At 56.6% G+C, this 23276-nt stretch overlaps 1 protein-coding gene across 3 annotated transcripts; it reads right to left on the bottom strand.

Annotated features, from left to right (window-relative positions):
- Window positions 1-551: 551 nt before the first annotated feature.
- PKN1 (protein kinase N1) lies at window positions 552-21477 on the bottom strand. 3 transcript variants are annotated; one of them, XM_045992205.1, is made up of 22 exons: window positions 21289-21477; window positions 16653-16956; window positions 15353-15504; window positions 13887-14022; window positions 11144-11289; window positions 10650-10863; window positions 9657-9851; window positions 8883-8992; window positions 8646-8789; window positions 6972-7047; window positions 6750-6891; window positions 6563-6659; window positions 4283-4362; window positions 4129-4204; window positions 3953-4044; window positions 2597-2773; window positions 2330-2392; window positions 2131-2207; window positions 1783-1925; window positions 1440-1547; window positions 1279-1359; window positions 552-831 (listed from the first exon to the last, which is right to left on the bottom strand). In XM_045992205.1, exons 1-22 carry the CDS (start codon window positions 21307-21309, stop codon window positions 628-630), a joined length of 2838 nt encoding a protein of 945 aa, XP_045848161.1. In that variant the 5' UTR covers window positions 21310-21477; the 3' UTR covers window positions 552-627. The 3 variants fall into 3 exon arrangements, with proteins under 3 accessions (XP_045848161.1, XP_045848162.1, XP_045848160.1); XM_045992206.1 differs by lacking the exon at window positions 21289-21477 and adding an exon at window positions 21111-21242; XM_045992204.1 differs by lacking the exon at window positions 21289-21477 and adding an exon at window positions 17923-17976.
- Window positions 21478-23276: the final 1799 nt, after the last annotated feature.

Genomic DNA, 23276 nt, shown 5'->3' with positions numbered 1-23276 from the left:
GCGCGCGGGGCATGTGTAGGGTTGGGGCTGCGGTAACCTGTGACCAGGCGGGGGCGATAGAGGCGCCGCCTGAGCCTTCGGGGTGTGCAGTTCCGGGACTCTCCACGCAGAGGCGCACAGACGCCACACGCGGAGCTGGAGCCGCTGGAGCATGCGCAGAATGCCACGGCTCCAGCCCCAGAGCCCTGGTTGTGTCAAGGAGCAGCTGAGTCGGAATCCTCGGACCCCAGCAACAATTCTCTCATTGTGGCCCTGCTCCTCTAACACATCCCCAAGGCCACCAAACCACACCCCATCAGGGCCTCAAACTCCAGTGCCCCTAAACACAGCTCCCAACCCTGACCCATCTCGCCTGTCCATGCCCAGAGTTCCCACCTCCCCCTAACCCTCATCAGGTGACACTCCCCCTCCCACCATAACCCAGGGCATCTCCCCGTCACTCCTTATGCCCCTGGCCACCCACCGGATCTGCACTCTCCCCATTTCCAAGTACACTACCCCCCGCCCCGCCCCCCATGACACCACTACTGCACACACGAGGAGTCAGAAGATGCATGGATGGGGCAAACCCCAAAGGCCTTTTAAAAACTACTGAGAGCTTGGTCAGGGCGGGGGCAGGGGAGAGGGCTAGCAGCCCCCGGCCACGAAGTCGAAGTCCTGGAAGGCTGCCTGCTCTGTGGCCGTGAGGGGCCGCGCGTCACGGGGCGGGCTCAGTGTGGGGGCCTCCCCTGTGAACTCCTCATCGAAGTTGCTGACATCAGTGCGGCCTGACAGCGTGGGCACGAAGGGAGGTGGCAAGCGCCGGGCCAGCAGAGTGTCCCAGCCCAGTGTCTAAGTGGGGGAGAAGGGGAGAAAGAGGAAGAGGTCAGTCAGGGGTTGGGGGGGGGCAGGAGGAGGGTGCTGCAGACTGCAGGAGGGGCCAGCCCTTTGCCCCATCCAGCCCTGCATCTGTGGGGATTAGCATAAGGAGTAACAAGAGAGAGGCCTCAAGCAGGGCCTGCGGGCCCAGTAAGGATCACAGTGTGAGCATGGGGAGCCCTGGGGTCGGAGAGAGGGGTTCATACACAGGGCAGTGGCCCCACCAGGCCAGCCTGGAGCAGATGTGGGTGTAGAGGGTCAGTGGGTGTGAAGGAGGGTGTAGGAAATGGAGATGACAATGTTGGAGGGGAAGTGCCTAGATCTGGGTAGGGGAGAAATGAACACGCCCTGAGGGATTGGGGTGGGGGGAATGACCAGGTGTCTGGTGGGCAGTTGGCCAGGCACTTGGGGTGACCTCACCCTGTAGAAGGGCTGCTTTTTCACATCCTCTGCATCCCTCTCGCTGGATCCCAACCTCCGCTCTGGGTTCCTCCTCAGCAGCTGGTGGGGAGGGGAGGCATCAGTCTTCCCTTTCCCGGCTCCCGACCCCCTCCCCAGGCCCAAGTTGGGGGACTCCTCACCCTGCGCATGATGCCAATGGCTTCAGCTGACAGGAAGCGTGGGTAGCGAACCTCATCATTGACTATGCTGTCAAATACCTCCTCTTCATCGTCCCCTGGGAATGGGGACTGGGGATAGGGAGAACCAGGATGAATTAGACCCCACCTCTGACCACTCCCCTCCCAGCCCCATCTGAGCTGGGAAGCACCCCATTTTACAGACTTGAAAATTGAGGCTAGGGAGGCAAAGCCAGCTGTCCCCATCACACAGCACATGGAGGCACTTTTTGACCCCACCCCTAGGCACAAGCAGTTTCCAGCGTGATCCCAGGGTCAGGCAGGGCGGGGAAGGCTGGGGCCTCACCTCACCAACCAGCATCTCATAGAGCAGCACGCCCAGCCCCCACCAGTCCACTGCCCTCGTGTAAGATGTGTCTGTCAGCACCTCGGGGGCCAGGAACTCCGGGGTCCCACAGAATGTGCTGGTCCGGTCCCCATAGCCCATCCCTGGGGACAGTAGGGCCATGTGAGGTTATGGGCAGAAGGGGGCTCCCAGCGGTAGCCCAGACCAGCATGGGGTGGCCCAGACAGCCAGCCCCATCCCAGGGTCAGGGTAGGGCGTAACCCAGGTAGGGTTTTGGGACTCCATTCCCTCCCCCACTCTGTCTAAACCCCAGAGGCCAGCCCTTCAAATCCCAGCCCCGCCCCTCACCCTCCTTGCAGAGGCCAAAGTCTGCGATCTTGACATAGCCCTCGGTGTCCAGGAGCAAATTGTCCAACTTCAGGTCCCTGTGATGGGTTGGGGGGATGTAAAGAGGGATGAGGGGGGGAGTCTGGGCCCTGCCTGAAGCCTGAGGGCCCCTACTGGGCAGCATGTGCATACAGGAGCACGGGCACACAAGGGCACACACCTGTAGACGATCTTGTGTTCATGGAGAAACTGCAACCCCAGCACCACACAGGCTGAATAAAAGCTGCAGAGAGAAGCTAGTGTGATGGAGCCAGGCCTCCCAGCAAGGCAGGCTGGCCACAGAAGCCGGGCTCCCACATCTTCGACAGCTCCCCGGTCCCCCCAAAACTCCAGGAGGCTTGGGGGGAAGCTGAGGCCAAAGGGTGGAGGGGTAGGAAGGGGGCTGCCGCGGCCTGTTGGGGGCTGAGGCACGGGTGGGGGAGCTCACACAGCACGAGGCTCCGAGAACACGTCACTGTGGATGTGTAGCATGAGGTCCCCACCGGCTGAGTACTCCATCACGAAGCACACATGCTCAGGCGTCTGGAAACAGCCGAACAGGTTCACCAGGAAGGGGTGTCCTGCTCTGGTCACTGCTGCCAAGATCCGCTTCTCACACATCAGGCTGGGTGGGGTAGGGGGCAGGGCTCAGAGACCACAGCAGCTCCCTCCACCCCCAACTCCCATACTCCCAAGAAGTCCCTGATTGTCAGCTATTTGCTGAGGACCTTGTGTGACTGTGCAACCTTGGGCAAGCTGCCTAAGATTTCTGAACCTCAGCAGCTTTGTCTGCTAAACAGGTACCCAGAATCCACCTGTCATCCCAGTAATAGTCCCCCAGTATCCCTTTAGGGAACAGCCAGGGAGGGCTAACTGGAGCACCCATTGTCCTGGCCAGAAATTGGTTTGGGAATGGGTAAGCCAAGGGAGTGGAGCCCAACCTCAGGATTTCTGCGGTTATTACTAAGGACGAAGGGCTAAAACTAGTGGATAAGCCTTACTCTGCTGGGGTAGGGGGCTATTTCTGCCCCCTGGAGAGCACTGCAAGCAAAGCCCACAAAAAGGAAAGCTGACAGAGATGTCATCTGAGCACCTGGATATAGCCATGCCTGAAGGTACTCCACCCCTTGACTTTTCTGACCTAGACCAATAAACTCCTCTTTTGCTTATGCCTATCTGAGTTGGGTTTCTGATTAACAAAAGGATGTCAGGAAGATTAGGGACAACCTCGATGCCTCTACTGGGCCTTTTTAAAAGGGGCCAGGTACTGTAGAATGCTCTAGATGCATCCTCTTATTTAATATGCCTGAAAACCTTGCAAGAAAAGCATTATTATGCCCCTTTTATACATGGGGAGGCCAAGGATCAGAAGGGCAAAGTGACTTCCCCAGGGTCTCTAAACACACTTGTGGCAGGGTGGGATTCGAACCCAGGGCCCTGATCCAAAGCAGAGGCTGGGCAATGGTGCCATTAAGGGTATAGACTTCAGGGCCTGAGTCCCTAGGTTTGAATCCCCGACCTGCTGCTCACTGGCTTTGTGATTTTGGGCAGCTTGCTCAACCTTTCTGTGTCATCAGCAGAATGGGAACAATAACAATATTTACCTCATAGGGCTGTCATGGAGAGCAAGTGAGTTACTGAACAAAAGGCGCACAGTGGGTGCTTTCCAAGAGTTACTATCTTAATAAGTGCCAGTGACTGGTATGAATCACTGTCACAGCAGCTCCAGAGAAGGGACTGCTCTGTCTCCCATTTCCCAGAAGAAAAGACTGAGGTTCTCAGAGGGCTTGGGCCAGGTCCCCACCTTTCCACTTCATCTCGGGCCACAATGTCGCCTTTCTTCAAAGCCTTGATGGCGAACAGCTCCCCGCTGGGCCGGAATTCAGAGAGCAGCACCTGGAACCACAGTGGACAGCGATGGCCTTCGTGGCCAGCCCGGGGCCTCCCTATTCCCCCAACTCCTTGCCCCCCCAGCCTCACCTTCCCAAAGTGACCCCGGCCCAGCACTGCCAGGAATTTGAAATCCTCGAGGGTCAGGGGTGACTTCTTCAGAGGGCTGTGGAGAGAGGACACTGGTGGGGACAAGGACAGCAGGCAGGGGGGAGGAGGGTGGTGAGTAGGGGAGAGGTGTCACCTGCACAGGGCAGAGCCTGGGGTCTCCTGAGTCTCTGAAGGCAACTCAGGGGTGGTGGCAGTTTCCGGAATCGGGGAACTCTGCAGCAGAGAGAGGGAAGTCAGAGGCACCCCATAACCACAAGAACTGCCAAGGCTCCCATCACCTCTGACCTCGCTTCTCCTCCCACTCACCCTCTCGCTCACTGCCCTCCAGCCACACTGTCCCTCTCACTGTGCCCTGAACACATCAGGCATGTTTCCAGCCCAGGACCTCTGCTATTCCACAGGCTATTCCCTCTACCTGGAATTCCACAGGCTATTCCCTCTACCTGGAATTCTCTTCTGCCCCCACATCAGCACGGCTGCTCCCTTACCTCCTGCGGGCATTCATTCAGACGTCACCTTCGTGGGTGGTCAGCCAACCATCCCAGCAAATAACCAGCAGAACCCCCCACACCATACACACACATACTCTCTGACCCCTTTCACTTTTCTTTCACACTGTAAATATTTTTTACCTTTTGCCTACATGTTTCCTTTACAGTTACTTGCCCTAAGAACTACTTAATTCTTCATAGCAAATGTGTGCTTGTAACTTTGAAAAGACTCAAAATTACTATTGCAAATGAGAACACATGACAACCGGTTTGTCATCCTCCACTACAGACACAGCTGTAAAAGGCCATCAGTCCAAATAGGCATCTGGTGGGACACATGGGCCTCTCGAGCCCCCCCCGACTCGCCCTAGAACCAGCTACTGTTCATGATTTCCCGAGTACCTTTCTAGATACCGTCTATACCCACACAAGCGAAAGTGCCGGTAGAGGCTTCATTTTCCTGGCACCTTCATCCTGCCTCTGCTGCTGGACAATCTGTCTGGGAAATCACCCCAGGCCAGCCCTGGGAGGCCAGCCTCCCCTGTCACACACACATCCTACTCCACTGTGCGGTTTACTTAGCGCTGGCTCTCCTATGGATGGACTCCGACGTGCCCACTTTCGCCTACACTAAGCCGCTGCGGCGAACTTCCTGGGGGTGCGCGTGTGTGAGTGTCCAGACTGGGAACTCCTGGGTCAGGACGACGTCCTGATTTCAGTCCAGCGAGCCATGCCCTCCCGAGCAACTGCACCCCTTCCACCGACTGCGTTTCCCCAAGTCCTGCCCAGCATTTGGCAGTATTAAACTTTGGGATTTTGTTTTGCCAAACTCATCTGAGGATGTATCTCCTTACGTTATTATTATAAACATAATACAGAAGCACACACTGTCATCTTCAGTTCTTTCTAACAAGGTATGAGTCGCACCCTGTGAGCTGGGCCGAGAGGCATGCCCCTGCAGACGTGTCCACCTGGGTATGCGTCGCACGGAGCCGGGGTGGGTACCCCAGGTTTTGTACAGTCTGTGAGCTGAGACTAGCTTTTACATGTTTAAAGGGTTGGGGGAACATCAAAAGGAGAGTGACATTTTGGGATCTGTGAAAGTGACATGACATTCCAAACTTCAGTGGCCATCAGGAAAGCTTTAGCGGAATAGAGCCATGCCCGCTGGCGCACGTGTGTATCATCTAGGGCTGCTTTCTTTTCTTTCTTTTTTTTTTTTTAAAATATTTTATTTATTTATTTGACAGAGAGATGACAAGTAGGCAGAGAGGCAGGCAGAGTGAGAGGGGTGAAGCAGGCTCGCTGCCGAGCAGAGAGCCTGATGTGGGGCTCGATCCCGGAACCCCAGGATCATGACCTGAGCCAAAGGCAGAGGTTTTAACCCACTGAGCCACCCAGGTGCCCCTAGGGCTGCTTTCTACAAGGCCACATTGTGACCGAGACTCTCTGGCCCACAAAGCCGAAGATACTGACTCCATGCCCCTTTACGGAGAAGGCACATGTGCTGATCTCTGACCTAGAGAAGACACACAATGTCGCCACGACCCCCACAGGCTGCCTTGTATCTCCCTCCTATCAGTAACCCCCCAGCCGGAGAAAACCACCCTCATGACTTCTAGCCTGGAAGTGAGTTTTAAAACACGCCCGTTCTATGGGCCGGTGCACTGAGCACAGCAAGGTGAAGCAGCTTGCCGTGGGTCACACAGCTAATAACTGGCAGAGGACACGGACCCAGGTGGCCTGGCTCCTAAGCTTATGTTTTGACTCAGGATAGAAAGTGGGACCCTGCTTCTAGCAGAGATGCGTGACCTGGGAAAGTTCCTGGCGGTCTCTGGGCTCTGAGCTGGGAGAGAGGCCTGGAGGAGGAAGCTTTGACGCTGCCCAAGCCAGGCTTAGAGGGACAGGAGTGGGATACTCACCACGCTCGATGGGCTGGAAGGAGGACCCAGAGGACTCTTCTGGGACAAGCTATCCAAGTCGTCGGCCCCGAGGTTCAGCTTTTCCACAGATATGTCACTGCAGAACAAGGGAGGAGGATATGTGTGGGACCCAGCACCCTGGCAAGCAAGCAGGGACAGCCTAGACCTCAGGGACCTCCCTCCTTACCCTGTGCACCGGGTCTCAGTTCCTGGAGAAGCCCCAGGGCTGAAGGTGCCTGTGCCCGTGGCATTGGGGATGAGTCTTCGAAGCAGCCGCACCCAGGTGGCAACATCAATGTTCATCTGCCGAGCGCGCTGAAATGCTTTCCCTGGGGCAACAAGGACAGGCTCACCCTTCATGATACCTCTGGGACCCCTGGCCTCTTCTCCATTTTGCCCACCCCCTTACCTTGTTGCTTGGAGAAAATTTTCTTCTGTCTTCGGAGCCGGGGTATCCTCTCAATGACAGGGTTGCGGAAGGTAACCTGGGAATAGGGGCCAATGGGTGGGAACCCACCCCCACCTCTAGGTGGTGGGGAAGCCCTTAGGAGCACAGGTATGCACACCCTTATGTTTTGGGGGTTCCAATCACTATGGCACCACATCCAAAACAGCATATTAAGAGAATGTAACCTATTTGGGGTTACATCATCTAGGGTCTTGATTTCCCCAAGTGTGGTCCCAGACCAGCAGCATCACCTGGGGACTTGCCAGAAATGCAGATTCCTGGGCCCCCGCCTGGACCCACTGAATCAGAAACCCAAGAGTGGAGCTCCGCAGTCTGTGTTTCAAAAAGCCCTCCAGCGGACATGGGGAAGCCCCCAATCTAGCTGAATTCTCCCAACTCCGAAGCATCTTCTGGAAGGTGCTAAAGTCACAGAACCATGTGACTTAAGTGTGTCTGATATCATTGCCACTAGTCATGCAAGTCTATTTAAATTCAGTAAAATTTAAGTCACATTAAAACTTTAGTTCCCGTATCCCCCAAGCCACACTTCAAGTGGCTGGCAGCTAATATGCTAGACGGTCCACGTATAGAACATTTCCACCTACAACAGAATGCAACTATTGTAGGCTCATCCACAAGAGAATTCTAGAAAGTTCTATTGGCTGGCACTTTGGGGGAGGTGGAGAAACCAAAAAGAAAGCTGTAAGTGAACCTTGAGGGTGAGCAGGACTGCCTCAGAACCTGCCCTCCCCACCCCCACCTTTTCCACTTGGTTTTGGCCGGTCTTCCTAACGGAAAGCTGTTTCATTGCCCTGCCGCTGAAGTCAGCCCTTCTCCTGCTCTCTTCCTGCAGGCACATGCATATGTTAGGGGCACAGTTAAAGAATTATTGAGGAAAATTTTGGCTGACTTTCCTACTCTGCCTGTTTCCACCTCTGTCAGATGTGACTAAGGATGATCCCTCCTGACTGGGCTGAAGTGGGCCGTCGTGTGGATTTACAAATTAATGCCAGCGAAGCATGTAGGACAGGGCTTGGCTCACACTACAAGGGGTCAACTAGGAATGTTATTTAGATCGTGGGCTCTCAACCAGGGGGGACAGTGGCAACGTCTGGAGACATTTTTGACTGTCGCAACTCGGGGGGAGAGTAGTGCTGGCTTCCTGTGCGTGCAAACCAGGGACGCTTCTCGAAATCCCACAGGGCAATTAAGAGTGATATGGCCTGTTAGGGTACACTTGGCCATAGTGCCAAGGGTTGGGTACCTCGATTTAGACCCTAACCCTGACATCACTGCAGAAGGAATTTCTCTCTACTGGACTGTAGCTCTGGTAACAATCACCCTGACATGTCGCCAGGCTTTTCTTTTCTTTTTTGGCTTGGTAAAATTTTGTAATTTCTTTTTTCTTTCTTTCTTTTTTTTTTTTTTTTTTAATTTCTTCTCTTAGAACGAAACCAATCCCAGCTTAAGCGGTGTCACTGACATAGTGACATAACTAATACTAATTACTAATTAATTGCATATATTTTTTAATCAAGGTTCCGAGACCAATCCAGAACAGATCTTCCCCTTCTAGCAAACTGGGAGCAGGAGATGCAGCAAGTGTTTCCTCAAGGTCAGGGGTCAGGGCTGTACCTCGGCCACCAGGCAGCCCTGGGGTTCCATGTCCAGCTGCACTTCATGCCTCTCATTATCCAAGAAATCCTCCAACTTCAGGAATTTGAGGGCACACAGACCTCGTTGGTCCCGCCAGAACACGGCCAACTCCAGTTCCCGAGCCTCGAGGGAGAGGAAGTGGGCCATCATTGGGGGTGCCCAAGGTCCGGAACCCCTCCCCCTCCTCCAGGCCCTGCCATCCCCCACCTAGCTCACCCTTTCCAGCTCCAGAGTAAAGCTCTGGTCCCAGGCATTGGGGCCACACGGCTTCCATGATGTCTGCCCCACCACGGTGTTATCCAGCTTGAGCACAGTGCTAACCTCGCCTGGAATGAGGGGAGGGGAAGGGTGTCAGAAAACATTTGGAGTTGGGGGGAGCAAAGCTCATATCTTAGTAAAGAAATATCCCCCCACATTATACTCTGCCATGCAATCCTGATCAAGCTTTATGGTTCTGCCTTTCACCTCCCGAGGCATGTCGTCTTCCAGGGGATTTCTGCATATGGTGTGAGGTAGAGATCCAAATTCACTTTTACTTCATATGCAACTTCCAGCAATATACTCCTAAGAATTTACCCCGGAAAAATGCATGCAGGTATCCACTGGGAGGCAAAATGCTGCCACATTTTGGCCATTGTGAATAATGCTGCTAAAGACCCGAATGTCCAGATATCAACTCGAGTCCCTGCTTTCAACTTTTTTGGGTATACACTCAGAAGTGGGATCGCTGATCGTAGGGTAATTCCATGTTTAAGTTTTTGAGGACCGCCATAACATTTTTCACAGTGGCTGAACCACTGAACCACTTTACCTTCCCAGAGGGGTCTAATTTCTCCACAGCCTCCCTAACACTTGTATTTTTTTTTTTTTTCTTTTAAAACAATCCATCCTACTGACTGGAATATACCAGTTTTTTTAAAGTGTTACGAGTGTGTGACATCCCAGGATCCCCACAGCATCTCATCCCTCCGGGGCTCAACACCCACTCACTGGTGTTCTCGGCTTCCACTTTGAGGCTGCTCCGGCCACTGAGGCTTCCACTTCGGCTGTAAAGGCCCCGGGCTGGGCGGCTCAGGAAGGTGGTGCGGCTCTCAGGGGTCCCGGGCCCCCCGACTGGGGGGGAGGGGTTCCAGGGGATAGTCTCTGGAAGGTCCTTGCAGCCTACCACACGTACCTCCAGGGTTCCTGAGGGAGGGGCAGGCTCAGGGAGGCCCACGGGTAGGCCAAGCCAAGGGAGGGGGGGACTGCAGGGGAAGTGGGCATGTCCAGAAGTGGCCAGCATACAGGTGGGAGTTGGTGAGGGAAAATCAGGGTGGAGCCAGGGGGTCTGATCCTGGGATGACTGTGCCCAGGAGTGAGAAATATGGGGCAAGGGGGATGGGGCGAGGCTGGGGCTGGCCAGGCTGGGGAGGGGCTCTGAATGCTTGGGATTTAGTGACAGAAGATAGGTTTAAGGCATAGGTCAATGATGGAGGCAGTGGGGAGCCAGGTTGGACTAGCGGGTTCAGGGTAGGACTCAGGGAGCTGACCTGAGGTCCGAGATGGGGGCATGGGCCTTGGGTAAGGCTGCTCTAAGGCAGAAGTAGTGGCTGAGGGGTCTAAGGAAGGAGGAGCTGGCTGGCTGTGGGGGCAGGGGGCAGACAGTGGTTCAAGGCTTAGGGTTCTGAGAGTGAGGGGTTGTGGGACTGGGCCGGAGGGCTATGGCTGGAGGAAAAATGGCCAGGTATGAAGGGGTAGTGATAGGGACATGGTGGGCATAGGGGCAAGAGTTCAGAATCAGAGGGCAAGCTGGGGCCAAAAGTCCAGAGTGCATGGGGCCCAGGGCTACAGGGTTGGGGTGAACAGAGAACAAAGGAATAGTAGGGTGGGAGTCCAGGGGTAGGGAGAGCAGAGATCTAGGTTAGGGGGCCTCAGGACTTGGGGGAGAGGTCGAGAGTACAGAATTGCGGACGTGGGGTATGGGTAGGGTAGGAGGGGACCCACCTGTGAGTGGCGCGGGCTTGCACAGGGTGCTATACTGCGTGGGGGGGAAGGGCTCAGTCAGGCGAGCACTGAAGGCTGCGGACGAGGCTGCAAGAAGCTCCTCACGCAGCAGCCGCCCCTTTGGATGGTCTGCGGGCAACTCCCCAAGCCGCCGCTCCAGCGCCTCCCGCAGCAGCCCCAGCTTCTGGTTGGACTCCATCAGCTTCTCCTGGGCCTGTAATAGGAGGGACAGAGTGGGGCTGGGGTGGGGCCTGGCTAAGTCTCACCGGGCCCAAGCCTAAAATCTTCTGGGTCCTATCCCTGGGCTCCCCAGAAAGTTAGGCCCCACCCCCTGGCTGATGCCCCACCCCTGGCCGAGGTCCCGCCCCACCGAGGCACCGCCCCTTGCTGAAGCCTCACCCTTAAGGCCCTCGCTGCTGATTCCCGCCCCTTTGCTGGGGTTCCGCCCCTCACCGAAGCCCCGCCCCTCACCGCGCTGAAGCCCCACCCCTCACCTCGCTGACCGCCTTGCGGTCTGGGGTCTTGGCTGCACTGAGCAGGCGGAGCACATTCTTGGCCCCCTCAGCCACAGCGTGCTCCACTCGGAAGTGATGCCTCAGTTCCTCAATGCGCAGCTCCACAGCCCCCAAGTCTGGACTCCCTGTGGGCGTTGGGCGCCAGGTGGTGAGGCCAGCCTAGAACCCAGGTCCAACCACCCCAGCCCCAGACATGCACTCATGCACAGGGACGGGCACTGGGGATAGATACACCACCACCAGAATGCATCACGTTTTTCCCAAGCAACGGGTCACGGTCAGTCAGGCACATTCCCACAGAGATGCAATCACTCTTTTTCTAAACACCCACAGGGACCATCCCAGGAACAGAGCTGGGCTGTCATATAGGGAAAGTCATATACACAGGTGCACTATCAACACAGGCTTAAAGGACAGACGTGTTGGCAGGGTCCCATTTCATTGCCAGGGATTGTCACAGGGACATTGTGGGCATTTGGACAGCCAGAAGGAGATAATCACACAGGCACAGGGACACATGGAGGCAGTATGGCCAGATCTATCAAAATCACAAATGAAATTGCCCTTCGATTCAGCAATCCCAGTTCAGGAACTTTATCCCACAGAAACACCTCTGCACTTGACACGTGTACATGGGTATTCACTGCAGCTTCTTTCTAGGAACAAAAGATTGGCAATAACCCTGTTTCTTGCAGGAAGAGTCCGGGTAAATGAATGTGACCGTCCACACAGTGAAATATAAAGCAGCTGGGAGCACAAGGGCACTGTCACACAGAGATCATCACACTGTCACTCACAGGGTAACAGTGGCATTATCGCTTTGTCACCAGTGTAGGCACGCTGTCACCCACAGGCAGAGGAACACACACTCTCACAAAGATACAGTCACACTGCCACACAGGGACATTGTCACATGGCAGAGAGACATGATAACAAGACACAAACATCCTCATGGGATACATTTACACCGTGGCAGAGCTCCTGGGGCTCTAACTCCGGCCCTGGGATAATCATAATCACACTGGCACATGGATAAGGCACAGGGACAGGCGAAGAAATGCCATCACACTGTCACACATGCGGAGAGGCACCCACAGGCACAGAGATCCAACATTGCAGGGAAACAGACTGGCTATGTCCCAGTACGAAGTCCCAGGGAGACAGCCATGGCCCAATATAGGATGGCCACAGTCACCCAATGGCACAGGGATAGCCATAAGGACACAAGAGGCACAAGGCTGTGGCCATAGTATCCATGGCTGTAGGTTCCAAGGACAGTCCCCCGTCCTGTATATTGACCCCAACTCAGACTGTGGCACTCAGTCAGAGAGTCACAGTATCACTCACAGGTGTGTGACACTCACCTAGACACCAACAACACAGACACAGTGTTACAGCAAACCTCATGTCTGTAGGCATGTCGTCTTACAAACACAGTCACACTCTTGCCCCTTGGCCTGCTGTCACATGTGCCCAGATAGTCACCAAGACTCTTACACTTAAAGGGACAAAACTGCACCAGTAATCAAGGTTACGATGTCACCCAGAGGCACAGGGACATGATCACACTATCATGCACGGTCACTGAAAAGCCCATGTCAGTATTCCCAGCAGAGGTGAGCAATCACATGGAGGCCTCCCCTACCCCAAAGACACACACACTGTCACAGAGTTACAGACCCCACTGCTATGGGCTGAATGTTTTTCTTCCCCCCAAATCCACATATTGAAACTCAACCCCTAATGTGATGGTATTAGGGGTCAGGAGGTGGGGCCTTTGGGAAGTGATAAGGTCCTGAGGATGGAGCCCTCATAAGGGCGCTTGGAGAGCTCCTCTACCCCATCCACCATGGGAAGACACACACAGCAAGAAGGCAGCTGTCTGTGAACCCAGAAGAGGGCTCTGGCCAGACACGGGAGTGGCACCTAGATCCTGGACTGCCCGCCTCCAGAACTGTGAGCAAGACATTTCTGTTATATAGAACTGTTGTTACAGCAGCCCAAACGCACTAATACCCACTAACAAGTCACACCACTTTCTCTGTTGTGGTGACGCACAGACTGCCATAGTTCCCGGGCCACACACACAGCCCCTGGTCCCCACGGTCAGTGTCCCCCCAGCAGTGGCACATATGAACAGCATGGCCTCTGTTGCCCTTGCATAAGTCACGATCCTGTCACAAATTCAGGTGGGCAATTAGCTTAAGGCACCCCCAGGCATTCACATAGACACATAGACGGAAACAGACACGCCCCGTGGATGCCCACAGTTCTACACAGCTGAGGCCACGTGACAAGGCAGCCACCTAGTCCAGGGGCCTGCAATTTCTTCTCATGAGGAGCTGGGGATAGGTATTTTCAACTCTGTAGAACATGTGGGCTCCGTGGCCCCTGCTTGGCCCTGCCGCCGCCGTGCAACAGTGGCCTTCAGAGATAGTAAATGAATGGACATGGTTGTATGTCAGGAAAACTTTATTCACAGCAGTAAAAAGGCAGGGGCGGACTGGGTCCCCGGGGTGTGGTCAGCCAGTAGACCACCTAGTGCAAAGCTTCCACGGGACAAAACAGGAAACAGGCCCAGGGACGGTCAGGAATGGGTTTGGGTCATCCTGTGAGTCACAACAGCAACCTCCCTGCCTCAAGCAGCATCCCCCTATGGGGCCAGGAGCTGAGTCCTGCACGGCAGGACACAGGCTAGACTATGTCGGGGCAAGGGGCTCACCTTGGGCCTCATCCGGGGCTGCCTGGCTCTCCAGCTGGCCTGCCTGCAGGGCGCGGTGAAGCTGCATTCGGATGATGTCTATCTTGGTCTTACTGTCCTGCAGCATCTGCTGGGCTGTCAGCAGCAGTTTCCGGTCCTGCGGGTGGGGAAGGGCAGTGAGGGGCAGGCTGGGGAACAGGGTCTGACTGCTGGCCTTCTATCCACACTGCGCAGGCTTTGGTGACTGTGTCACAGGGAAGGATGTGTGGTGTGATAGCAGGGATATCCGTGCATTCCCGGGTGCAGAGGGGAGAGGTAGCCCCCAGCACTGGAATCCCTGCCACCTAACAGCTGGATAACTCCAGGTGAGCTGGTCCTCCTCTCTGGGCCTTTCCCCTCATCTGCAGCGAGGGGAGTACCAACAGCACCGACTGCCACCGGGATGAGGGTTAAAGGAGCTAATCCGCAGGCAGGGCTCCAACCCATGCCTGGCATCGGGAGGCACTGTATCTGTCAGCTGTCAGAACGGCACACATGGGGGCACCTGGGTGGTTCCTTTGGTTAAGCGACTGCCTTTGGCTCAGGTCATGATCCCAGAGTCCTGGGATCAAGTCCCACATCAGGCTCCCAGCTCCATGGGAAGTCTGCTTCTCCCTCTGACCTCCCCTCTCATGCTGTCTCACTGTCTCTCTCTCTCTCTTAAATAAATAAAATCTTTAAAAAAAAAAAACAAACAAAAAGAACGGGACATATGTGGGTGAGGGTCCCCTGGGGAGGGTGGGGCCCTGACTACAGCCACATGGGGGAGTCCGAGAGGGACAGGGTGGGTGTGGGAGACACCAGAATGGGGCTGTGGGGGTGTCTGTGTGACAGCCTCAGTCTCTGGGTGTGAAGGTCATGGTCTGTGTGTCTGTGTGTCCAGGTGTGCTGTGGGCCTGTGCCATGTGTCCTGGGTGTTATATGATGGGCTGTGTCTCTGCGTCTAGAGGGGGCCGGGGTGGCTATCCTCCATGTGTCTCCCGGTGCTGTTACTGCCGTCTCTCCAGATGGCATGATAGGGCACACGTGCGCCTAAGTGTTGGTACGACCCTGTGTGTCTCTAGATGTTGCTCTGACCGTGGGGGTGTCTCGGATGTTAGGATGATAGCATATGTACATCCAAGCGTTGACCTGACCATGGGTCTATGTGTCAGAGAGAGGCCACCAGCAGAGCGTGAAAGGTGCCCTGACTGTGGACATCTCTCGAGTCTCTGGGGTAACTGGGTATTGGGGGGACAGCCTCTGCCTTGCGTCTAACACCACACACAGCCATCCTGTTTCTCATATGCCCCCACAAGCTGCCCACATCCCGGTCCTGCCTCCAAGTCACCTGTCAGTCCCTCCAACCCCAAGGGTCTCAGTTTCCCAAGGGGCAGACGGATATAGGTGGCTCCCAGTTCCTACCCCGCTGCCCGTCCTCTGCTTCCCAGTGAGCAAGTCGCTCTTACCTTGGTGCTGCCGTTGCTGTATGTCTGGATCATGTTTTCTGCTCCCTGCTTCACCTTCAGCTCGATGGCCAGCTGCTTCTCCAGGCCAGCCACACGGCTCAGGTTGGTGGCCGAGCAGGCCTGGCTACCTGTCCCGGGGGACTGGGGGGCATCTAAAGGCGGGGGGGGGGGGAGAGGCAGGTGGGACAGAGTCACAACAGGCCTCACCTCCGTCTGCCTAAGAGGCTTTGCCCAGCTGAGAGGATCCACCCTCTGCCCAGCCTGGGTTCTGCCCCCAAAGCCAGGGAGAGGAGGAAATGAGGGCCAGGGCCCAGAAGATACCCCCACTCCAGCCCTCCCAGGGAAACGTCCTCAGCCCCGGCACATGACCAGCATGAATGAGTGTGGACAAGCATCCAGGTGTACATGAGTCCTTGGTGTTGGTGTGACTGTGTATAGGAGCCCCCAACTACTTCCCTGGCTGTGCGGGAGTCTGTGGGTTTGGGTGTGGTCACGTCTATGCCCACAGGGAGCTGGCGTGGCTGAGTATGTGTCTCCCCAGGTGCTCATGTAACTACATGAAACGGCAGGTGTTACTCAGCATGACTATGTGAGGTCTGGGTGCTGCAGTGACCCTGAGCACATTTCCAGCTGTTGGCAAACGGTCCATTCAGGTCTCCAGGTGCTGGTACAACTGTGTCTACTGGGTCTGTCTGGGTGTTGGTACAGTCTGACCCGTGCATCTCTGGATTCTGGCACAGCTGTGTGTGTGCTGGGGAGCGGTGTGACTGGGGGAAGGGCGGACCCTATGTGCCCAGATCATTGCACCAGATGGTCTCTGAGCATGGACATGACAGTGTCGCTCTCCAGCTGCTGACCTGCCATGGTGCTGTATGGGTGTCAACGGGGTCTGCAGGCCTTGTCTGACTGTATGCAGGAGCATCCAGCTGCGGCTGGGACCATGTGCGTCTGTAAGGGTCGGACAGCTGTGTGGGTGTGAATCCTGGGGTCGGTATAACCATGTGTAAGCGGCTCTAGACGCTGTCTATGTGTCGCTGTGACTGTGTGTGTGTCTCTCTGGGTGCTGGGTGGCAGCGTGGAAGTCTCTGGGTATTCCCACGACAGCGTCTACGTCCTTGGGTGTTGTCTGAGTACTGGTGGGGCAGTGTAGACCTTGCTCTGGGTGTTGGATTTGGTGTTTCGTCTGATCGTGTGTCGAGGCTGGCGGCTGTCATGACCCGGCATGTCTCCCTGGGGATCCACAGGGACAGGGCTAACCTTGCTCCCAGAGACCACAGTGGAACCCCCAAGCCCCGCTCACCTCGGGCAGCGGCTGCAGGGTCGGGCAGCACCACATGGGCATGCAGCTCCTGCAGCTGCTGGTGCAGCAGGTCAAGGCGGCGGGAGGAGCCACGCAGCACCAGCTCCACGGGGCCAAGGCTGCGGCCCAGATCCGTGGTGGCCCGCCGCAGGTTCTCGGCACCCTCCTTCAGCTTCAGCTCCTTACGGATCTCGCGCCGCAGCCGCTCCCGCTCTAGCTCCAGCTGCTGCTGCACCCCAGGAGCCGCCAGGTCCGCACCAGCCAGGCCCAGCTGCTCCAACAGGGACCAGCTGCGCGGCTCGCTCTGCAGGAGATGGAGCACAGTCAGTGGGGCCGGGAGTCTGGGGCAGGGCACGGACCACACTCAGCCAGCTTGGCCTGGCCTCTTCCTGGCCTGGGTGCTTCCGAGATATAAACTCTGGCCCCCTAAAACTGAGAGGTGAGACAAGGTCCTGACCCTGCTTCCTGAGTACCCCAAACACTGAGGTCCCTACTGCAGGGCCCTCTTCCTTCCATGTCCCCTCAGACTAGGGAACCCCATAAATACAGTCTTGTCTCCCTTCATCTATTCCTTAGACAGTAGGATTCTGGAGGACAGGCCCCATTATGTCACCAGTGTGCCCCCAAACTAGGCGGTCTCCAAGTTCAGGTCCTATTTCCCATTCCTCCCCAAAAAAAGGTCCTGAGGGCAGACCCCCTCCCTTCTGTTGTCCCCCTAAATTAGGCAGTCCCAAGCATAGGCCCCAACTCCCCTCTACTGTCCCTAAAACCAGGTCCCAAGGGCAGGCTCCATTTTCCCTCTGCTGCTCCTCAAACAAGGAAGTATCAGGGTAGGTCTCTGCTGCCCACCCCCCCCACACAAAAAAAACAATGGGCTTGAGATCCAGAAAGCAGGCCCTCTTCCTCGCTGCTATGCCCTCAACCTGGGAGGTGCTAAGGGCAGGCCTTCTCTTCCTCTGCCATACCCCTAAACTACGTCCTGAGGACAGGCCCCATCTCTCTTCTGTTGTACCCTCAAAGAAGGAGGTCCTGGGACGCTCTGTCTCCCCTCCTCTCATTCTCTACAACTAGACCCTAAAAAGCAGAGCCCTGTCTGCTTCCTTCTCTATTCCCCCGACTGGAGCCTCAAAAAACCCCACATAATTTCCTCTTCAAACCAGAAAACTCCAAACCCATCTCCTCCCCTTGGTCCAAAATCAAGAGAGGGCGGGGCCTCTGGCCTGTGTCACTGGGGTCCTCTTTGCCCCCCAACCCCGACCCCAGCCCCCACCTCCAGCTCCTGGCCCAAAGGGGGATTGGCCTCCGCCATCCTGGGTCCCGGCTGAGGGCCCCGCCCTCTTCCTGAACCTCAGCACAGCCAGGGCCTCTTGACTGCCACTTCCTCTTTCCTGCTAGCTCCCAGCAGCCCCTGCGTGGGGCCAGCTCTGGGGCTTTGGGGCATCTAGGGGACCTTTTCCCTCAGTGCCCTCCTCAGTGTCTGCTTCTCCGGAGGCAACCAGGGATAGCCCCCGCTCTACATCCTAGGAGGTTGCTAAGGTGCACACACACACCTCACACGCTTACTGGTGTAGACATGGAGATCAGGCTCCCTTGAGTGTATACGGGCTCCAGGGGCTGACCTACAGGCATGTGCACAAAACACAGGCAGGCAGGTGCGTGCACGCCCCTGTGCCCACCTCATGTACGCTGATATGCACATGCCGGCCAATGAGTGCTCCTATGGGCCGGCCCCTTCCCTGCAGACGCAGGCCGTCCCAACTTCCGGCTTCCTCTCAGCCGATCACCCACCGCTGTGACCACAGCTGGGGCCCACCCAGGCCAGGGGCACCTCCCTGGGGCCTACATCATGAGGAGACAGTGCTGGAGGGCTGGGGTGAGGGTGCCCACAAACCAGTAGCCTAATAATAAGACCAATTATTGTGAGCTCCACCTCGGTCACCTAAAGCAGGTCCACAAGGTCACAAGGTGGGTGCTGTTATCACCCCATTTTCAAGACAAGGAAACTGAGGCCTGGAGTGGTGACATAACTTGCCCTGAGGTCCCACAGCCAGCAGGAGGAATGGCTGGGACTTAAAAGGGGAGTGCCCACAATCTGATCACCAGCTAAGCATCACGCCTGGCACTAAGTGAGAATCCCCACTGGGTGAACCCATTTCACAGAGGAGGAAAGTCTTTGTTGGCTCCCAGCCAACCTGGAGGGCAGCTGCCCCCAGCAAGGTTTAGCGCAGGTCACCGTCCTACCAACCCATCACACGAATTCTGAGCAGCTGCCACAATTCTCCCCCATTTTCCAGGCAAGGAAACAGGCTGAGAGAGGAGACAGCTGCAGTGTGGGGTGCAGGGTTGAGGGGGAGCAGGTGGAGTGGGAGTGGTGATCACCACACACATCTCCAGGGGCACCAGGCAACAACCAGAAACATTTTTGGTTGTCTCAGCTGGAGGTGGGGAGGGAGTGCTCCTGGCATCTGTTGGGTCGAGACCGGAGAGCCTGCTCCACATCCTGTCGTACACAGGATAGCCCCCCACCTCAAAGAATGATTCAGCCCCAAACGTCAATAGTGCTGAGATTGAGAAACCATGCATTAAAGGACAGAGACTCACACCCAGGGCTGCTGACCATCACCACCGGTAAGGACTGCCTAGCAGCCCCACCTGCAGAACAGGCCCATCTACACCTCTTCCTTTGGACAATGAACACCCTCATTGATGAACACGCCGGTTTTTCTGGCGGCAGAACCGTGGCTCAGAGAGGCAAAGGCACTGGGTCCAGGACACACAGTGAGAAAGTGACAGAGCTGGAATTTAAACCCAAGTTCACCTAATACTACTAGCTGGTGACCAGTCCTCACCCACCACCCAGCCCCATTCCATCCCTAGCAGGCAGAGCAGGGGACAGCCAGGATCAAGCCAGCTCAAATAAGGTAAGTCCAGGCAGAAAGGAATAGAAGCTGAGGACTGAAAATACCCGGGGGTGGGGGGGAGGGAGTCCCAGCCTCCTGGGTTCTCTTCCCTTGGGTGACTCATTCCTACCCAGAGGGCAGGGGTCACCCAAAGGCCAGCAAGGCAAACACATGATCAGGAGCCTGGCCCAGCCTTGGAGAATCCCTGCTCCCCCACCTCCCACCATGGCACATGGGACCCAGGTCCAGAGGGTCCGTCTCGCAGAATCTCCCCCTTCCCAGAGCAGCCAGAGACCTAGACCCTCATGTCCGGAAATTTCAATGCTTTGGGCGTTTCCGGAATCTGGACAGGACATCCGTTTGCCGGACACAGAACAGACAGGCATACGTCGGGACAGACAGAGGTACGGGGTGGCAGGTCCAAGCAGGCACAAGAAAGGGATGACCAGGAGGGGGAAAGAGTGGGGAAGAGATGGGAGGGGGGACCACAGCACAGGTCCAGCCTCATTCCAGGAATCACAGCCTCCACCCGGGTCATGTTTCGCACATGCTAAGTGCATGCATGAGCCAGAGGAATCCTCTAGAGCCCTCCCAGGGCTGAGGGTAGAGGCAGAAACCCTGGCCCACCCAGCCCCAAGGTCTGACCTTATGTGATCGGCAACACCAGATACGCCCAGCTCCACGGCAAGGCTGACAGGCCATCAGCAGGGCTGGGGTCGGGGACAGGGGAGCATGGGGGAGACACAGAGGGGTTGGGGGCAGGTGCAGAAGGAGACGAAAACCCAGTTACACAGCAACCACAGGACAACGGAGGGATTTTGAGGCACTGAGGGCACCAGAGCCACACGATGTGCCTCAGATTCTGAACCAAAGCTCAGGAGTCACTGAGGCCTTGCTTGTCACAGATGTGGAAGGTGAGTCCAAGGCTGTGGTGTTCACAAGGTGGTACATGGAGAACCTGGCTGGCGGCAGGTTGGTGCCAGGCTGTGTGTGTTTATGTGTGTGGGAGGGGTGACCCAGCCCTGCCACCCGTGCCCAGGTAGGGTTCCAGGTACAAAAGAATCCCCCTCTGGGATAAGGTTCCACCTGGTAGCCCTGAGTGTAGCCATGTGGGCCCCCCATTCCTCAACCTAATGAGGTGACTCTAGCACTTCCGCCAACAGGTGACAATCTGGGTGGCTTGGGAACCATCATAAAGCTCAGTCTGGAGGGGGGGGGAGGAGGGGGGGGGGCGCCAGAGCTTTGTTGTGAGGGGGAGGAGCACGGACTGAGCAGCCTCCTCCCCTCCGGGCCACTGCGCCAGGCACCTGCCCCAGGTGGAGTGGCACCTGCCCCAGGTGGAGTGGCACCTGCCGGGAACCGAATGCGGGGGGGCGGGGTGGTGGTGGAGGAGGGAGTGCCGCGTTGAGAGGCGGGTGCGACAGGCACCGGGACGCACAGCCAGCCACAGACACTCGAGTAGCGCTTCCGCCGCTCCCTCTCTAATTCTCGGGGAGGGGCGGAGCATGGGGGTGCGGCGGGGGCCTTCGGAACCTCCCCGCTCCCCCTCGGTGCGTACCTCCACCTGCCGAAAAGTGGACAGTGCTGGCTCCACGGTGTCGGCCCAGGGAGGGGGCACGGGGCGCTCGGGAGACCCCCACCTTGGCCGCCCGGGCCCCGGGGGCCCCGGCAACGCGCGGGCGGGGGTCCCCGGCGCTGGCCGACCGCCGGACGGCTGCGGACACAGGTGCGCCTACCTGCACGGCGTCGCTGGCCATGTCCTCGCGCCGCCCGCCAGGGGTCCCCGCGCGGAGGGAGGGGCGGCAAGAGGAGCGCGCGTGCGCCCCGCGCGGGGCGGGGAAGGGGCGGGCGCGGCGCAAGCCCCCGCCTGCGCGCGGCCGCCTCCGGCCTGCTCCGCTCGGGCCCCGCCTGGCCAGGCCGCCGCGTCCTCGCGCCGCGCCCTCTGGCCCCAGCGGCCGCCGGCCCCGGTCACGTGACCATCGAGGTCGGCGCCCGGGGAGGGGGCGGGGCCGAGGGGGCGCGGCTCCCGGCGGCCCCCGGGGCTGCGGGGTCTTGCCTGCAGGCTTCTCCCGGTCCGCGACTGAAATCACCTCGTTTGCCCCCACGCCCTTGCCTGGTTCTGCATCCTCACTCTGCCCAGGGGTTCCCGATCTGAGCGCGCGGGAACCCGAAGAAAAGAGTGAACCACGTTAAAGCGGGGAATGGCAGAGGCCTTTAGGCCTCCCGGAGCCCCTCTAAAAACAGGAACAATATATATCTCTCCGCCCCTCCTTTGCAAGCCCCTCCTTTGCAAGCTCGGGTCTTCTGGGAAGGATTCCCCTATTACCTGGAGACACGCTCTGGGCAGATCTGGGTTCAAATTCCAGCATCCCAAGCTTGGGGGAGCTCCAAAGTCCTAAGAGCGCCTCATCTGTGAAACGGGTTTTATCCACCCATCCCTCAGTGTTGACAAACTTAAATGAGATCGTGCATGCCAAGTGTTGAGAACACAGTAAGCGCTCAATAAATGTTAGCTGTTGTCTTTTTTTTTTTTTTTTTTTTTTTTTTTTTTTTTAGCTGTTGTCATTTTTAATGTTATTGCCGTTTTTAAGAAAATGGCTTGAATCCCGACTCCTTCACGCTGTAAGATCCTGTGGCTGCTGAGCCTCAATTTTCTCCGTTGTACAATGCAGACTTTGTCTGCAGAGCTGTTGCATGCAGGTGGGGTTCCATAGATGCAGACTTGTGCCCAAGCGGAAGAGAATGGAGGCCTCTACGGAGCTTCTTCGGGGTCTCTAGAACGTGCAGCTTGGCTCTTGGCCAACCCGCACTCCCTTGGAAACACGGTGAGTGAGCCAAACCTTGGTCTTTGGTCCCCGGGGCTCGGGGCGGGGAGCGCTCCCTGGCGACCGAGCCTAAACACGGGCGCCCTGCAGGGACTACCAAAACACCGAGGGCTGCGGGAACCTTGGTTACGTAGACACCAGGGCGCGATGTTTTCTCCCCCGCCCCCCGCCCCCCCCTTTTTTTTTTAATTTGAAGAGTTTTAACAGAGAAAGAAAAAGGAGAAGGAGGAGGAGGAGAATGACACCCATCCAGAATCTGCCCACTTCTCACCCCTTCCATGGACCCCCACCTGGTCTGGTCTCATCCCTCACCTGGACCAGCACAGGAGCTTCTTCCCAGGACTCCCAGCTCTGCCCTTTACTTCCTACTTTATTTTCCTCACAACAGCCTAAGGATGTCTGTGAACCCCTGAGTCAGGTCACATCTGTCCTCTGCCTAGATCCCTCCATGGCTCCCACTTTCCTTAGAGTAAAACCAAAGTCCTGCCTGAAGACCACAGGCCCTGCACAATTTACCTCCTTCACCTTGCCTTTCACCTCTTCCCCTTTCTCACTCCATTCAGCTACACCAGCCTCCTGGCTGCCCCTCGATTATTTATCAATTGAATTAAAGAACCCTTTGAGCTATTTCTTTTGCTCCCAATTTACAGATGAGGAAACTGAGTCATACATCTCCCCAAGACTTTGACAATTTAGGTCTCCATTTAAATGTCACCTTCTCTGAGAGACCATTCTATACCGTCATATTTATTTAAAATATGGCCTTGTTTTATTTTAAAGATTTTTTATTTTTATTTATTTGACAGACAGAGATCACAAGCAGGCAGAGAGGCAGGCAGAGAGAGAGGAGGAAACAGGCTCCCCGCAGAGCAGAGAGCCTGATGCAGGGCTCGATCCCA

Source organism: Meles meles, chromosome 20 (genome assembly GCF_922984935.1).
Source record: "Meles meles chromosome 20, mMelMel3.1 paternal haplotype, whole genome shotgun sequence".
Taxonomy (NCBI): domain Eukaryota; kingdom Metazoa; phylum Chordata; class Mammalia; order Carnivora; family Mustelidae; genus Meles; species Meles meles.
The sequence above is the reverse complement of the archived record's forward strand: the minus strand, read 5'-3'. Positions and strand labels throughout refer to the sequence as shown.

What these genes read in the sequence shown, in the direction of transcription:
- PKN1 (XM_045992204.1), bottom strand. Translation starts at nt 17,961, where the DNA reads ATGGCGGAGGCCAATCCCCCTTTGGGCCAGGAGCTGGAG. An exon ending in AGGGCTGCCTGGTGGCCGAG is followed by an intron (nt 7,048 to 8,645) that starts GTACAGCCCTGA and finishes CCCTATTCCCAG; the next exon opens with GTTACCTTCCGCAACCCTGT. An exon ending in CCATTGGCATCATGCGCAGG is followed by an intron (nt 1,360 to 1,439) that starts GTGAGGAGTCCC and finishes CCTCCCCACCAG; the next exon opens with CTGCTGAGGAGGAACCCAGA.